The sequence below is a fragment of the Plodia interpunctella genome, chromosome 21 (assembly GCF_027563975.2).
Source record: "Plodia interpunctella isolate USDA-ARS_2022_Savannah chromosome 21, ilPloInte3.2, whole genome shotgun sequence".
Lineage (NCBI taxonomy): Eukaryota > Metazoa > Arthropoda > Insecta > Lepidoptera > Pyralidae > Plodia > Plodia interpunctella.
Window position 1 is genome coordinate 7,574,904 of NC_071314.1, and position 19,583 is coordinate 7,594,486.

Below are 19,583 nucleotides of genomic sequence, written 5' to 3' on the forward strand. Positions count from 1 at the left end.
TCGTATTCCTCATGGCTGAGGGTCGTGGTCATTACGTGGAATTAAACACACATACCGACTTTCTTGGCACCATTAATGGAGTTGTTTGCTGATGACAATGCACAATGTTTTCCTTCACCGGTAGCAAGTGGTGGCCGATGAAAACTACTATACATGAGTCAGATTGATATACAAACTCATGTGGCACGAGTAAGATTCGACCTTTCGGTTCAACGGCGGGCGTCTTAACCATTACACCACCACCGCTTCTTAATCAACAACAATGGTTTATTTTATATGTTAAATAAAACCGGAACTGAATAATGCGCAAACTTTTACTTTTTTCTTTTTTTTTCTTTAATGACTATAACAGTTATCTATAGGACTCCATGTGAAGTTTGTTAAGCAAATCATTGCTTAAAACTAAAAATAATTCATTGTTGAAAAGGGACGGAAATTTGTAACAGAAAGCCGAGGAGACGTGCGCTATTTAATTTGCGAACGACCGCACATGGCGGCAGAATTATAAAGCAACTAACGACATGTTAAATACATATAAACTTTCTTGTTGAATCATTCTATATATTTAAAAACTCTCATCTAAAAAGTATGTATATAACCAGCATAATATTGCACTCGTTCGAAGCCAGGGCGAGTCGTTAGTTGATTTATAATTCTGACGACAGCGGGAAGCGACTTTGATAACACTTTATTTTTCTCTTTGCTTCTATAAACTTTCTGATTGGCGTAGCGCATATCGACATTTGACCAATTACTAGCTGAACATCTCAAAGACTGAGATTACAAACGTCAGATCGACAAATCCATGGCTCCTACCTGTCAAATATATCGAAAAGGGGACTTAAAATGTCACTGTCAACCGCCTTCAAGGAAATCCGGATTGTATACGGTCTTGCTGAAGCTTCAATTTGCTTTTTTTTTTCTACTGGCCAGTAGTATCGTTGTTAAAAGAAAAATCGAATTAAATTAAAATATGAACATCGAATTAATTTATTCAAATACGATCGTATACGATTGCTATTCCGAGTTTATATAAATATATATTAGGACAAATCACACAGATTGAGCTAGCCCCAAAGTAAGTTCGAGACTTGTGTTATGGGATACTAACTCAACGATACTATATTTTATAACAAATACATATATAGATAAATATCCAAGACCCGGGACAATCAGAAAAAGATCATTTTCCATCATGACCCGACCGGGGATCGAACCCGGGACCTCTCGGTTCAGTGGCAAGAACTTTACCACTACGCCACCGAGGTCGTCATAAATATAAATTCATTCATTAGTGATTAAATAGGTATGTTGAAAATAAATATAAAACATAACTTATTTATGTGATAATATTATAATTAAACATTGACATGGTCGTATATAATGCAAAATTATCATTGTTTTGTTGAACAAAATATAAGTATAGGTAATAAATACATATTAAATAAAATTAATGTTATCAAATATTATTATAAATATTTTCCGCAATATTAAAATGAAATAAATTGTAATAGCGGATATAAAAATTTATAACCCAACCATATATCTTTTAACATTCCTATAGCCCACGATTTTTCACGATGCTGGCTAGTCTTAGCAACAAAAATGTCTCGCACTTCATTTTTAACAATCAAAAGAAATGTTATTTAAATTTATTAAATTATACCTACAACATGGAAACAGAATATTTCGTAACAAAGTTGATGAGAAATAGGTTTGGCTGTCCAAACTTTATGTCAAGTTTATATTTATAAATGAGTATTCTCATTATGGGTCGACGAAGACTGAAGAATATAAGTGCATTGTGCCGAGTTTCATTGACACTCACTTACTTGGCAAGCATTCGTACCTAATGATACTCTACAAACGTTCGAATAATATAAACTTTCATAATATCGAATGACGCTGGCTGTAAATAAAGAAAGTGAACGAAAGAAATAAATAAAAGAACGATCTAAATTTAAAATCCTAGACGCGATCCCCTTGGTTCGATGTCGTTCGATTTTCGAACGTTCGGAAATAGCGCGCGACAGCTGAGAACGACATCGGACTGTTTTTTATTACCTCCTTCGTGTTTATGAGCACTTTATGAGTTTTTATAGATTTTTATTTTTTTAATCTAATGAAAGTCACGCTGATCGGATACAGTTCTCTATTTACGATTCGACCTGTTCGCACATAATATACTTAGTTTACGACTGCGCCCCTTTTCCTTAATTTACTGCAAAGAGTTTTCCGATAATTATTTTCCGTTGCCAATTATATTTAATGTTAATTCTGCTAATAAACGCTGTTATTGCAAAACATCATCAACGACCAGCGCAGCTATAAACATTTGAGAATATCGACAGAACCTAAGATAATTAAAAGTCAATAATTATACAGTCACAACATTCCGTATTTATAATTAAATTTACCCGACCACGACTTCAAAATTGGACCGATTAAAATAAAATCCATTTGATTAGTTCATTCAATTTTCGATCAATAAAATGAGCAATATCCTTTACTTCAAACGAGGTCACTTATCAAATGAATCTATAATCGAAATTCGAATCTTATTCAACTTATTCGAATTACCGATTGAGACCCGTACTTTAGAACTCATTCAAAATCGATTGAATGGGAGAAAAAAACTATTTGAAAAGACGCTTCTATTTGAATTAAGAACGGAAATCAACCGTCGCGACCGTTTGTTCGAAGTGTGAAAGGATCGATTCGAATTTTAAAAGGGGTTATTTTTTTAATTCCTCCTTGTTTATATATATGTTACTTATTCCTTTTTTAAATATGATTATGTTTTGCACACTGACATTATTTTCTAATGCACCGAAAAAGAACTGGAACAATAAAACTCGAAAGAGCATTCATTTTATCTCACGATTATCACGGGAGGAGTTGTTCTTGAACGTAAACCAATAAAATATAATTTTATTGTTTTCTATACACATAATGAAGTCAAATTAGGCATTTTCGGCTTCCCATCGGCGAGTCGTAAAATGGCGATAAAACTTTTGGTATTGATCACGGTCAAGTAAACTATTTTATGTTATTTTTATTGTTATTTATAGAGGAATAAAATCGTTTTATTAATGTCATCGGTTCATAAGGACCGCGGTTGGCTATGCGACTATCGTGTCACGATAATTAAAGATTTAAGCCTCTTTAAGATTGAGGTGGGTGGAAATTGTCTTAAAGTTCGATTTTAACGGTTAATTGTAATAACAGTTATTCATATTTGGAATATTTAACGAGATTACTACGGCCGCCCATTAGGAGTAAAAAGTAGAATTAATATCTTCATATTTGAAATGTTTATGATTGTTTCACAAGTGTTTGTGTCATAATAATGTTAAATGTCATATCCCATTATTGAGATTAGAAATACAATGTTTAAATTCTGTTGAAATGTATTTTTTTTTAATCTAAATTTACAAAATAAGTTAGATATTTGAAAACAAACATTTTACCATAAAGTACTCGATAAAGTTACGTCTGGTCGTTTAGGACTTAGGACTAAAGTAAGTAGGCTCTTACATTAAAATACATTATCACTCACCCTCAATTGAGCTGAGCGTTTATGTTAGTTGTAAAATAATTGAGGGACCGTAAAGTAAAATTAATATTACGCATCAAACTTCAATTTTACGGCAAAGCCCGCATCATTGCATTACAAGATGCAATAATCCTTTATTCAAATGAAATCATGCATTTGATATAAACCAATAGTAAAATAAATCAAACTTTACCTACATAATTTGTCTTTGTTTTCTCAGGTAAATTAAGCAAGCTGCCAAGGAGCAAATTAAAATTGAGTAAGTACAGGCTGTTTTAAAACATATCGAAAAAAAAAACAAATCGAGTGCTGGCCATCGAAATAAAACAAGAAGTAACAAACAGGAGACAATTTTTAACTTTAGAACTCTCCGGATGAATTTTGAATTTGTAACAAAACGAGATCGAACAAATGCCCCCAACTTGGGCGAGTGCTTGCCGCGCAGAAATTAATTATTAATTTGTTTCCATTGCCCGCGTCTCGGCCGGGAGACGTGTGCCGGTATTGTCTATGTTTTTTTTTTTGTTTTCACCAATTTATTTTTTTGACGCTCCAATGGTGGCCAGGTAATTTGTATCAATTGCATTTTCGCTCCCACATTCGTGTTTTGAAATCTTTTTCGTTAGCATGGTGTTAACGCTTGCTAATTTATAAAATAACTCGAAACTTTGTCGAAGTTTTTAAAAGCGGATGTGACAAAGCAAAAGTCCCGAATCTCGTTCACTCAATTTAGCCACTCCTGTCGGGATAGTAAAACATCAAAGAAGGGATAATAGTTGGGAGGGAAACCAACACTTTTTATTGAGTCACTGTGTGATCTGCCCCACAGGGTGCGCTGTTTTATTTTTAGGGAAACAATATCGACAAAAACTCGAGATTTTTACTACGTATAATAGACTTAGAGTGAGAAAAGTGAAACAAAATACGTGGAAGAATATACAGGAGATTTTTGCCAAGCAGTGGAACATAAATAAAACTTTAACGAATGTGTAACGTTGATCAGAAAAATTTATAAAAAACACGTAACTAAAGGCTCAGATTCGATTCATGTCCGTTTGAAGCAAACTTTTGAAAGACCTTGAATAAGAAGTAAAATGTAAAACACAATATTACAGTAGTTTGTGAGAAATAACTATAAATATAAAAATTGACGAGAAAAAGTGCCTGTGAAGGTCTAATTTCTGAATAAATGATTAGAATTTGAATTTACTCATAATAGTTGGAAGGATTCATTATTTTTAAAACAATCTTTAAAATGACAAAAATATTCTATCGTTGCAGTGATTTTTGACCGCAGCCTGCGTGTGTAGTGTTGCGCTATTGTAAAGTTGATTAGCATCGACTGTCGATATTGTGGCACTCTGCACTTCACACGTATCAGGTTACCGACAAAAAACCGCTAAACGTCGATACAAGGCTCAATATTTGTATTGATTCTGGACGAGACCACCAATCGCGGTATTCAGTGATCGGAAATAAATAATTTTATATAGTTTTCTTAATAATTTATATACGACACGAATTAAAGACAATGTGAAGACAAATATGTTTTATTTTTATTTTATTTTATACATGTGAGAAGAAATGTTTCAATCATCAATTAATTTAAGAAGTTTGTTCTTGTCGGTGGAGCATTTTCCATCTCATTCTGTCCTCAGCCATCGATTTCACCTACACTTCTCTTTTATCTCATCTAGGAATGCCCTTCTTGGCTTTCCTTTTCCTTTTCTTGCTTCGATTTTTCCTTCAATCAGAAATGTGTATACCACATATTAAACTCATAATCAAACAGTACGACGCAACACCAGCTTCGACTTTCTGGTAAAAAAAAACTGGGACCAAACATAAATATGTTTGTTCCCAGTTTTTTTTAACTTTGTAGACTGAACTCAAAGATATTTGATACAAGGATAGAGTGAAATCTTAAATATAAGATTCTGTTAGTCCCAAAATTCCTACGGGAACGCACCTGCGTGATGCAGCAAGTTATATATATAGTTAAAGTTTAATTTTTTTTTAATCCGATAGGTTAAGTAAAAATACAATAATAATTATAATTAATGTGGAAAATAATTAATGAGCGTCTAGATCGAATAGAAGCAATTAAAAATCCCGTAGACATAAAACGAAACACTAAATTAAATAATATAATCCGGACTTAATTAAGATATTTCATAATTACTTTTCATAATTTTATTGCTTTACATTTTGACGAAAAATGCTATCAAAGCACTTCGTGAATTCAAAAAGTGGGAATTCGAGTAAAAGCACTAATGGGCCATTTTTGTATCGCACAAGTTGAAAATTTACATTCTATGCGAGTTAAAACGACTATTAACCGAACAAGGAATAACTACGTTAATATTTTAAACCCTAAAATTACGTACATAACTACTGTTTTCGTTTAACAATTAAGAGACAATGCGTATCATATTTAACTTATAATTTGCAATGCATACATTAAAAACAACACGACAGTTTCTTTTGAGCAGGCACACGCGTGTAAAAGAGTAACGCTTTGCGGCATTTTCACGCAAATTATAAAATTATCCGACCGTTAATGACACCAAACGAAATTACTTTTTTTCCATAATTACAAACATACCTGTAGTATAAAGCATTAAGTTTTGTAACGAAAATGTTGTTTTTGTAAATGGAATAAAATGCGCAATATTCAAAAAGGAAACGTTCCAATTTTAAAATTGAAATTTTTAAACAACTGATCAATGGATCTCTTGTTGAAAATGTCGGAAGGAAAACGGACAACCAGAGACAAAAGAGGGGCAATCGAAGTTCGGTACCGCACCGATTTGCTGACAACATCTTAAGCCGATGTTTACAAGTTCAAAAGAAAACCCGGGCCCCTCCGAGGGTCCCGCACAGGTAAAGAGGTGCTTAAGGTATTTTTTCGCAAACAGATCACGTAGGATGTCTCCGCCTTGAGTGAGACATCTTTGTTCCCGCGCCCTCGCCAAACGATTTACGCGCGCAAAAATTTTATTGAACGTGCCTTATTGATTCCCGCAAGGGATGTGTTCCAAATTTAAACGAGGTTCTTTTTATGATTAAATTCAATCACTTTTTGATTTGCGTGTCTGTTGTAAGTGGCCAGTGTTTTAACATTTTAGAATACTTTTTTTATTTTAGAGACTTTTTTGTTATTTTGAATATGAAAACCTATATTTTTGTAGGTATCTATATTTTTGTATAACCATTGAAGTCGTAATATTGTATCCTGTCCATTTCCATCAATTCGTACAGCTGCCACCCACATTGCAATCGAAACGAACCAACTTTTTTATTTGCAATACTTACAGCAATGTTACGAGTTTTATTTATTTTTATGGCCTTTGTTTCACGCCAAAAATAAACATCAATTAACAATTAACGATAAAATTGGACAAAAAATATTTTTACCTATAATCTGCTAGTGTAAGCCGAGGCGAACAAATTAAGAAGTACTGCAGTTTCATGTCGTCACGTGACATCGGCAATACCAACAATCAAACTTAACCTCATAAACATTTTTGACAAAACCAGTCATAATATTGAATAAGATTATCGATTGAATCGAATAGTTATACTTAGTTTGCAAAACTATTGATGAAAGGTTAGTCTGTCGCTAGTGCCTTGGTGTATGCACTATGTTTCAAGTGAATAAACATTTCATTAATTCATTCTATCGATAATCGTATCGATTACTATTTTATGATTAAACCAATAGATTATCGATATTGTACACTGTTGCTTGCAACGTTTGTCTATTTAGTTCGTAGAATAAAACTCAACTGCGCATGTCCAAGAATCGTGATCTCGCAATCGTATTCGACTGTGCATGTCAATTGTTCGCCTATTATCAGATAATGCCGATCAATCAGCTTTGATTGAATAATCAATCGTTAGCCAATTGAACTCGATTCAAGTCGATTCAGTCCAAGCAACCGACAACGTCAATATCGACTAAGTTCATTGATGTGTTACATCTTCATGTGTGAAATCTATGGGATTTGATGAAAAGGGATTGATATTTGTAACATGATTGTGTGTAAGAGAGTGCAATGTGGTAAAGTCAAAGGTTTATGTCATGAAAAACATGCTGTAAAAAAATCAAGACTCGCAGCTCAGGTTTTCTATCGTAAGTTATGAGATCCAAGTCGGTTAATTTATTTAGTACCTATTTAAGGGACTTTCTGTCTTGCAAATACGTTTAAGGATCATTAATACATGTGTCCTTACAACCTAATGATCAGATGAAAGTATTTTATTATTAATGTAGAATGAAAATAATCGCAATTGTGTACGAAAATTTCCTAAATCTCTCGTCACCCGAATGTTCTTGGCCGCCGATCAAGAATCTGCTGAACTGAAAATATTGCATGTCAAAAATTAAAACTGAATTTTGTTTACTCGATAAAATATTCTACTCACTCGATTCATCAGAATTCAGAATAACGTCCAGCATGAACCAAACGAACTCACAGATTGTTATCTTTTAATTAGAATCTTTTTTTTCTCAAGTCGTTAAAGCCATAACGAGTCCAATACTAGCCTCTTAAAATCGATCGTTTAACAAAATAGAGTCACCTACCAAAGCGATCCTAAAATTTTATGATCAATAAAATCTTGACTTATTCGGGACCAGCACTCGCCACGTACTGAACCAAAAATTCGAACATTAAAACATACGATATTACGAGCGATAGATCTAATTTATGATAGTTTAAAACTAAACGATAGAATATTAAAAACGGAAAAAATATGATGAAAACAGGATCGTAAAAATTTACCGCTGACATCTTCTGCTGTTATTAAAAAAATTCAAGTACCATAAACAAGGAGCGGAAAGCCGCGCGGGAACAAATCAAACCGGTCGCGAATTTTAAAAAGAGAAGGTTCCGAATTTGAAATTCCTGCCAAGGACACGCGGTCTCGAAGAGACAATGTGCGCGATGGCCAGCGTTTTAATTGTCAAAATTACGCTCGGGCGGCTTTTTGAAGAGGCCGCCGAGCCGACGACACCGGCTCCTTCGAATTCCGAACAGCATTCGATTTTCAATCGAATTTATTTCAGAGTCGCATTGGCCGGCTATTAATTTACAAGATTTATTTAAAAATAAGACTGTCATAAAGAACGTGTTTTAAATGTTGAGGATTAAACATGTTTATCTATATCCTGACTGCTAAAGATATAATTTGTGAATCACTTTTGATTTTCGAACACATTCTGAATTAGTCGAATGCCATTAATTTTTACTTTTTAATGACTTTAATTTTGTAGGTTGCCATGCTGTTTTGTTTTAATATTTGGTTCATAGTAAATAATATAGCTATCTTTGGACGGGATATTGCACAATATGACAGAAGTGTGCCTCGATTGTAACAGTTCGAGATGATCGATCAAATGTCCCCACTTCCTTCGGCTTTGAAACTAGGGATGGTCGAGCCCAGAAACGGTAAACGATCATTTTTAAATGCTTTAATGATGAAGACACTAGCTAGACAACGCAGCATGTTTTGAATTTAAAAATAAAATAAGTTCGAATTGAATTATGTCAGTAAAAGTACTAAACCAGAAGTAGTCAAAATGACACGAGTCATTTACTTTTCCAGCGTAAATCACATAATTAATCCATCATTTAATGTACTATATAGCAAATTCGTCGTAATAATAACCATGGCCTTAGCTCCAAGACGAGAAATTCGCAGCCAACTTCGCGCGCGTTACATTATTATGTGCTGTGGTGTGTGGCAACCCTGAGCGAGGTCAGGGCCGCTTCGTGCATATTGCGATGCACCGACGCATGTGTTGCTGACGGAGGTTGTCAATGTCACTACATCCAATGCATTATTTTATTGTCATTTTTTTTTCGGCCTTGAGTAGTGGGAGTACACAATTTTGCCAATTGCATGGAAACGAAATGTAATGTTAAAGAAGCAAAATCATTTTAGGTACGTATTTGACGAAAATCGGTACAATATTTGATTGATATTAAAAATTGTCATCATTGATTTTCTGAACTTTGACAGTCGCAAGAAAAAAAAAACAGAGCTAGACACATAACTTTTACTTAGTTGTTATAGTGAAAGAAATAATCGATTGCAATTTAAAATTGTAGATAAAAACAAATTAAGTACGCTGTAAACCGATAAGTTTTGTTACTATGAAAATTTCGAAATTCTCCATATTCCACCGTAAGTAAATATACCTACTTATTGTGAAAGTCTAAAGCCGGTTGCTAAGTAAGTATATGTATGTGGAAATCTATGAGGGAAAGCTCCTGTCCTATACTTATTGCAGATTTAGTACCTAATAGTACTTAGTATTTAAAAACGTGCTTGTATGAGTGAATCGAAATGGATAAATCACAGCTGTTATTTTATGGGAGGCCATATTCAACAAATAGTTTAACCGCTACACGATTTTCAATAATTACAAATGACTGCCTGATTAGTGTTTCAGTGACACTGCAAAGACGACCTTATAGTTTCTAAATAAAGTCCACATTAACTTGTTTCCGTTTGCTATAAAAAGTTAAATCTTTAAGCATGTACAATCGAGCACACTGGCCACTTTTTGCTCGAATGCCGATTAATCTACGTGACGTTCCCACAGCTCCCGGCTCGACTCGATCGCTTCACGGCTCGGATTCTTTATACGAATTAGCGAATCACCTGTCTAATTACGCACTCCTCGATTTTGAATTTGGAATCCGATTTCTTTAAGAACGTACGCTCCAAATTCAAAATGTTTTCCTTATTAAAAGGCCCCAGTGAAAAAAAGGTGTAACCCCAAAATCGCAATATTTCAAGAAACAAATATTAACATAACAAAAGTGACGGAGAGAAGCGTTTGCGGTGAATTGACAATCTGACAAATTTACAACCGATCGCCGAGCAAAACACACAAAAGTGCCCTTTCGAATGCAAATTTGTCAGAGGGATTCTTTTCCGAATTTTTTCTCCGGCGCGAAACTTCCGCCTATTTTCCCGCTCAACGCACTTCCGGTAGGGGGCGCCGCTTCCGCTATCGGTGCCGTTCGGAAATCGGATGAGCCCCATACCGGGAAAGATACGTCTATTCTCAACCCCACGGCCCATTGATTCCTCTTAAAGTGTTCATATTTTCTATTTCATACTTTTTTATTATTCGTTTTGAATAATTTCCTTTTTATAGCATTGGAGCATAGCTGTTTTCTTTTTATTTGGTTGGTATGTATTTATTGTTTGCAACTAGTCTTATATTTGCAATGGTTGTCATCATTATATGTAAGTTACACGTGCTTAATATTTTTAGTAGCAATTCAAAACCATTTTGACATCGCATTTACACCGTTACACTTAATGAAAACAATGGGTTGTGCAATTTTAAGTGTTAATATAAATCAGGAAAACAAAGATTAGCGAAATTGTCCATCAAATAATTACGACTCTGGTTCCCGAACTCCGATCAAACAGCCATTAGCAGACCGCAGTTGATCGGACGTCTGTCTGACCGCAAGCAAATACCCAACTTATTTAGTGTTTTAACCGTCCAAGGAAAAGAGGCGTGTTGTTTAAATTTCAATTTATGAAGAAAACTAAACGCTTAATTCTCGTGGAAATTTAGTAGTAACATGTATTCTATATCTATACTATATTCCAAGTTCTATTCTAGCTATATACCGAAGTCAGGAAGTCCAGTGTCCCATTAAAATAACTAGAAACGAATCGCGGAACCGAAAAATAATCTGTGAACCAAAAAAAATATCTAAGAGCAATACTATATCGGTGACCAAAATAAATCGCCGATAGCTCAGCAGATGTGTCCCGTTACTGTCGCCGGTTTGATTCCGGGCACCTGTTGTTTTCAAACTCTTCGATTACGCCCATTAGCAGATACTTAATACTATTGAGTCAGTGGTGATGATTGAAAAACAAAGATTGGGTTAGAAATTTTTAAAAATTAAAAAAAAAATAGTAGACAAAGAATCTGTCTTATTTGTCACACAATTTACAACTAATACACACACACGGCGACACAGCAAACTACTCAATTTTATATTTTAAAAAATCAGCCATTATCTAATTAAAGAACTTAAAGCTTTCGGCTGCTATTGAGGTTAACAAGTTTGGTCCTGATTGATATAGATGGCGTTGAACGTAAATACTCTTTGATACATTTAAAATCCTCCTCCAAGACTCCACAACTTGTATAGCAACGTGCAAAATTATTACCGCTATTAATATTTATATTACAAATAAATTAGAAATATTAACGGAAATAAACCTTTCAGTCGAGCCTTAAGAAATTCCTGAAGGATATTTTTTCATTATTATAATTAATATTGTGTAAACGAGAATCGATAAGGACAAATCAAACAATAGAACAATTGAAGAGAAACAGACATAAACAAGCAATTACAAAATTACCGTATTTTACAAACAAGAGGAGTGTACAATTGACACGCAAAAATGGACCTTATTACTTGAGGAAGAGATTTCCGTTCGGCGGCCGACGTCAAAATGGAGTAACTAAACAATGTAATACTTTTGGTCAGCCGCAGCTCAATAAATACTTCATAGTATCGGTTTGGGGCTGACCCGCGCCCCTTCGATCTTCGCCCCAAGGGACCGTAGGGCCGGTTCACATGTTTTTGAATATTTAGATTATTGAGAGATTAAAGATAATATTAATGAAGGGTGGTATGACACCTGTCTGGTAACGAAGTTTTTTGTATGTTAATTAAGTAACGAACTTTCTATTAATTTCGTGTATTGAGTTAATGGTATTATTTTTTGATATCAAATGTCGATAGTAATTTATTAAACAAAATGACATGTCCTTGTGTTTATGGCGGGAATTTTTTTTTTATTTGTAAGTAGATACCTGTTTGATTATCAAAAAATATTTTTAGTGAGACATTTCAGTGATTGATTGGAGAAACTATTGTTTTAATAAAAATAATAATAAAAACCGAAAGTGTCAAACCATGAATAGAGAGAAATGCCATTTGACATGTAACCCTACGATCAGAGCAGGGTCACATTGAATAATAGACAAGAGAAAGGGTTCCGTCGGCGAGAAAAGTCCGGCCAAAGCCGCTGAAAACCGGTTTGATCTAGTGCACGACCAACACAAGCTGACCTCTTGGTTCGAGTTAACATAATTTGCTTTTCATACAAATTATTTCACTCATGCACGGCACGCGTAAAACGTATCGTCACTCTGTGAATTGTATTTTTTATTATACCCGGTTTTTTTTTATTATAACGTAATTTCTACGTGTCACTAAAACGTGATCATATGGTTTTTGTGTATATCTACGTTATAACATTTTTTTTTCGTGTCTATGTAAAAATTAAATATAAAAACAACGATAATTATATATGTAAAGAAATTACTAGCCTGGCCTATAGACAAGGCAGATGAATAATATTCTGAAAAAAGCCTAGATTTAAATAAATACTAATGAAAGTATAAAACAGCGGTTACCGCGACACGGGTACCAGGCCAAAATGCTAATATGACCAAGTTTTTTTTCTTTTTTTTTTAAGTCACTGCATTAAGACAAAGCGAACATGTTTGACATGCAATTATACAGTCAACTACTGAAGGTCTTCCAAAATTGGTTAATAGTTAAGGAGTGACCCGGTCAAGAGTCAAGAGGTGTTCTATCGGGATAATCCAGGGATTACCATTGTATCCTGTCACGGGCCATCGCCTTAATTACGGTCAATAGTTTTACTATCGGTTAGTTTAACTGTTGGTTCAACCCAAACATAGTTGCTAAACTTGGTCAACGTAATTTTATATCTATTTCATATGTTGTCAAAAACATATGAGAATGTATAAATTATTTTTAAATTGTGTTATACAATTATCTGGCTCTTAGTGTGCTGGATAATGCATTCTAATTCTCAGCTCATTAATTAACAGGAACATCTATAAATATATAAATAAATAAAAACTTTTTTTAGAAACAAAAAAAATCACTTAACAAAGATGCTCAGTAGTTAATAAACCTCTTATGATAAAGCAAACATCATAACATCAGCGAATTAATCCCTGTAACGAATCGTATATTGATCTCGACCATCGATCCGTACAAAAGATTCATTGCAACAGGAAACACGCACAGCAAATTGAGCTTTAAAACGTGACATATAAAGTCTATATTCGTACGTTTTTGTGGAACACGTGCATTTTGTTTGTGAAAGGATACAACATGGACTAAATAAATAAATAGATAACTCAAAGACATTGTATGAACGAATATATAATATTTATCTCGAACCAACCGAACATTATTGAAATATAGGTACTTACTTATAATATAAAATGACAATTATTTTTTTTAAATTGCGAATGATGCCTTAAACATTACGAATTTTATGTCTGCATCAGTAAAAACAAAACATAAATAATTATTGTCAGAGAATTAATAAGATAGTTGCGAATAAGATAATTGCGAATTTCGGGATAAAAAGGTACCCTATGTATTATTCCAGTTTATTTTCTACTTGTGTAACAAATTTCATAAGAAACGGTCCAGTAGATAATGCATGAAGAGGTAACAAACAAACAAACTTACTTTCGCATTTATAATATTTGTTGGGATTGGGATAAAATGGCAATGCGCGTAATGATAGGACAAAATGAGGTATACACACATTTGGTTCGACGTCTATTTGTTTGTGTATCTGTGCCAAGAGGATATTGCTTATTAATGGTTTGTCTGAATCCAAATCGGCAATGAAGACGATTAAAGTGAACGATTTCTTCTTCAAAATTACTCGTATTCTGATCAAAGAAAAGTTTATCCACAACTGTTGCATATGTTCGACTTCGGCTCCAATATCTATTTAGATTTAGCTATTGCAGTCGATATCACATGACAGCCGAATTCCAAAACATTTGTTGCCCAATAGTGGGAACTTGTGTCGCACGAAGATAATTTTAATCCCTCAATGTTAACGACGCCCATAAAATATGTAATAAAACATATTCTCATACAAACAAACCCCATTAATACCGTGTAACTAATTACTGCATTACAGCCAGATTTATCCTTACAATCATAACATAAATATCCCGACGGACCAAAAAAATCAAACAAAACTAACGATTGAGACGCCACATGTATCATATTTATGTTTCGAAAAGTTATTCCTAGTAGATTCCAAATAACACATTAACGGCTAAAACAAATATTCACTGAAAATATAATAACGTTATAAATGTCTCAGAAAATTATGTCTTGTGAGTTACTGCGTTTTGACTTATGCCTATCGGGTCGATGTGATTCTAAATTCGAATAAAAATAAATGAAAACCGTTCTAAATTCAAATTAGTATCGGCTTGTAAGACGCACGTTAACGAATGTCAAAGTTCGACCAAAGTGTTCATCTTATGCATTTTGTATATATGTACAGTCAACAGCACATCGAGTTACCTTACATGAACCTCTATGGCGCGGTAATAGCGGCGAGTATGCAATGAATTTGGGTAGGCTGTTGACTGTACTGTAATTATAATGTAGCCTACGTTACTCCTGAAGATTCCGTTTATCTGCGTGGCAAATTTTAATAAAATAACAGACTAGTAATTTTTTAAGGATAGAAGCGGTGGTATAATGGTTAAGACGCCCGCCTGTGGATCGAAAGGTCCCAGGTTCGAATCCTACTCGTGCCACATGAGTTTGTATACCAATGTGACTGATGTATAGTAGTTTTCATCGACCACCACTTGCTTCCGATGAAGGAAAACATCGTGAGGAAACCTGCACACTGGTTGATTATATTATTAACCTGTGTGTGAAATGGAGAAGGCAATGGGAAACTAATCCATTAATAATGCCAAGAAAGTTGTTGTGTGTGTTTCATTCCACGTAATAATCACGACCCTCAACCATGAGGAATACGACTATGAAGAAGTAGTTTTTGAGTTTATTCATTTTACAAAGAAAAAAGAAAAAAATATTTTCTCTTTATATAATACTGTTAGTATTATTAGTATGCATAATATCCTAATAACGACATTCCTTATCTGTTTGAGCCATAACTACAGTCTTTTCGAATTTGACATGTAATTTTTGTGAAAAATGCTCTATTAACAAAATCTTAGACTCTGTTTAGAATTTATACCCATGTAACATAAATTTTAAACAAAATCTAACATTTTCACTGTCCCACTAATATTATGAAGGCCAAAGTATGTGAGTATGTTTGTTACAGTTTCACGCTCAAATGACTGAGCCAATTTTTGTGAAATTTGGCAATGTGATAGCTCATACCGTGGATTAACACGTGGTGTTACCTATACATATATGTTTTTAAACTGAAATTACGCGATTCCCGTAGAGTTAGTCAATGGCGCTTTATAAAGTAGATGGCGCTACAGTGCATAAAACGTAAGTATTTTTAAAATAATCACGCGGGTAACACCGCGGGCGTGTTACTCATATTTTCATAAAGAAATTCTCTACTATAAGCTATAAGAAATTCATGCCGAAGTGAATCCGATACAAATATGAAAAATTACTTTATAAAAAAAAAAAAAAATTATAAAAATAAATTTATTTTACAAGAGTTAATTAACTCTACCACAAATTAATAAAGACTCTACATTATTATCTATTGCATCACTGTTTGTAGAGTGTCTTAACTCTTCTATGTACTTCATACTTATACATATATATAGATTAAGTAAACAAATCAATCAATACTAAGACAGTTCATCGAGTCGAAGTACCAGGCGCCCATAACCAGTGAAGCGTGCTAATACAAAGCGTTGAACATTTTATTAGCGTTATTTGATAAGAAAAAATGCGCAGACATCCAACAAAGACCGACCCAGTCATCTCACGACCTGCGCCGACGAAAGAGACGCGCATACAGGAAAAGCACTAGAAAGAAAAGGACGCAAACATCTCCGATAACACGTCAATACATTCCTTCCGTCGGCCACACACGAATACGAACCTTACACGTGCGGACTAAAGTCGAGTTTCCAATGCAGCGGTTAATGGAAAACCGATATCACATCAATATGTTTTACGATGTCGCCGCGCGATCGGAATACGGTCTTAAGTCTTTAGTTATAGAGTTTATTATTGGGTTCAGTGGATTTTTAAGAAGGCGTACTCGATATCTTGTAAGATAGTGAGGGCGTTTGGAACCGATCGAAGGTCGATATCGTTATTGGAAAAACAGCTCTATTCGATAAGGGAGAAGGTTTGCCGAACTAGGCGTTCCCAGTCCAGACACGCCCATGTCTTATGTGGAAAAATAAGGAGTGACTTTTTACTGAGTTTCCTTCAATCCTGATGTTGTGATAACGACTTATTATTGGTGGAGACATTTTTCTCAGTATAGTTACTGTAATGAGCTGGGTTCATATAGACTGTCTGCATAATGCACCCCCTCTAGTACGACTAACAATGTTATATATATATATTTGATAAATACCTAGGTATTTCTTCTAATTTTTAACATTTCATTTCAGGTACGTTAACAAGAACAGAAGATGTGGTGTCTTTTTGAGGTAAATTTATATTTCCTTTCTCATTTATTTTCGAATAACGAACAAAGCAAGTGGCGTTCCGTTAATTCGTATTGAATTACACCATTCTAAATTCAAATAAATCCATAGGCAAATAAAATCAATGCAATTCCAGTTGGAAATTAAAAATAAAACAATGAAAAAAAAATAAACGATCGGAAGGCAAATGAAGTGAAAGAGCTCGATTAACGATTTTGAAAAAGGAACGGCCGTTCATTATGCGTTCGGATTTTAAAACAATACGGCTATTCAGCCAGTGCCCGTTTGAATACAGAATGTGACGGACAGTTCCGCGCATTTGGCTTTTAACAGTTTATTTCGGACAGCAATTTCGGCTACCTGTGCCGATTTCATTACTTTTTAAAAACGGATTGGCACGGATCGTCGTCAGTGTCCGTCAATATGACATTTTGTTAATCGTTTGACCCAATGACTGAAAAAGGGCGCAGTATCAATCATCAACCCATTAAGCACTTAAGTATTAGGCCATGTCGTATGTGAAGGATGAGTCATTTCCTATGCTTAGCGAATTTGTACTGATTTGATGGCATCGCACTTAAAAATGTACTGCAAGATACACAATAACTAATCTATGTATTTAAAGCCAAAATTGGTACTTAAACACGTCACACATCAAACTTTTACTGGGCATTTACTTTTTCTAGTTTCAGAAGCATTTTTATCAAAAATAGATTAAGTATCAATTTCTGTACCCCATTTTACGGCAATTAAAATTGTTTTGTGATTAATTTATAATTAACTAACTAACACCAAAATATTAGAAGACCCGACCAACGGGCATCCGACCGAAAGAACGCATCGCTTACCTCGCAGCGTGTATAATGTAATGTGTTCCATATGGGCTATCAGGCCCTCGTCATCAATATGACATTTTGTAAATCGCCCAACACAATCGACCGCGGGAAACGAAACAAAACCCCCAGATAAAGAAGTCTGTGCCTCTCTATCGACTCATTTGTCCGACCTCGCCTACGATCCGATAGCCGCACAAAGAACAATTTAAGCCGTACAGTGATTGATTCCACCGATACATCACTAAAGGCGTTTTTCTATGAAAAATTGCTATAATCGACTTAAAAACTCATTAGGCCCCGAAGACAAAGAATCTTCCGACCGCCATTCGTCTAATTTGAGTTCCTCGATCGAGACGAATTTCAGTCGTGATTACGCTTCCCTTTTTTGTGTTATTAAATGCCATCAAAGAATTTTAATTTCAGTATCCTTGTAATATTTTTGATGTCATGCTATCAGGATTCAATGCCGTGTTTTTTATAAACAATACAGAAAAACTGTATGAAGTTCTCTCCGTGTAGCCGCAAACACGCGCGCACATGTCCTACGTCACAGACGTCACATTCATTAGTGTTGACAGCACAGGAAACGGTAATAAAGACTGTATGCGGCATACAGGAATCATAAACAAAAATTATTAAATGATTAAAAAAAGACCTACCAAATTTGAATACGGCTGTACAATTAAAACGCATACACTTCTTTGACAAGCGAGGGGAACGTTTCTATACCTAAAAAAAAACCTATCACAATGCCCCCGATAATTCAAAAATAGAACAGTAGAAAAAAGTTTGTCGCCGTCACCATTCAAATTAAACGACAAGATAATTTTTGAATATGGATCGTGTATTTGAATAAGTGTTGCATTAATATTCTTTTGTGATAATTTCGAATTCGGAACGCCCACACCCGGCCATTGTCTTGCAAGTTATTGGCTCATTAGGCGACATGTCGCTTTGTCTCGAACGATTTGAATTTTTGATTTTCGAATCGAACGAAATTGATTTGTGATTGTGATTCAAAAAGCGAATTGAATACACAATGTACTTAAAATGTATTATGGAACTTTATCACAGCAGTTCGTATGCAACGTACGAAAATGACGACATCGTCATTTCAATTCCGACGACAAAAATATCAAGAAACACAATCTCAAGTCGAATTGTACGATATGACTTCCGTGTTACTCACAAGTTATCTCAAATCAAAACGCGATTCGAGCAAACAAAGGAGCGAAATGATATATTTGAACAATAAGAAAGCGAGAGTCGCCCACGTGTACTGTACGGACAGATGTGCTCACAAATTACGTATGCTAATGTGGCTTGTAATCCTTCCGTCGGACCTCCCTGCGCCGCGTCACCTTGTCTCGGCATAATCGATCGATTATAAATGCGAGATTCTCGATTGTAAGTTTGAGATGTCGCGTCACTAGTTGTCTTCGATTTGAATATCGAACTTCGAAGTTCATTGGCTTCAATAATTTTCGACAACACCATTAAACTTCACCAAAAGACTTATTTGTAGATACCTAAGTAATAATCAAATTACTTTTGAAATCGTAACATTTCATATACATTCATGCGAATGAAATGTGATTTATTTGCCTCATGATATCACTTCCAAAGCCGAACCCCGATATGAAAAGTAACGGGGGCCCAAAAACGAATCGGG

At 34.6% G+C, this 19,583-nt stretch overlaps 1 protein-coding gene across 5 annotated transcripts in view; it reads left to right on the forward strand.

The window, feature by feature from the left end:
• Window positions 1-19,583, forward strand: part of ct (cut) — a 151,127-nt gene that overhangs the window by 32,866 nt on the left and 98,678 nt on the right. Inside the window, exons 3-4 of one of the 5 annotated variants that reach the window (XM_053761025.2) lie at window positions 3,777-3,815; window positions 17,040-17,078. The exons of 3 other annotated variants lie outside the window; for them this stretch is intronic. In XM_053761025.2, the coding sequence (XP_053617000.1) occupies window positions 17,061-17,078 (18 nt within the window). In that variant the 5' untranslated portion in view covers window positions 3,777-3,815; window positions 17,040-17,060. The remainder of the gene's footprint in view (window positions 1-3,776; window positions 3,816-17,039; window positions 17,079-19,583) is intronic. One more of the 5 variants, XM_064436639.1, reaches the window with a different exon arrangement.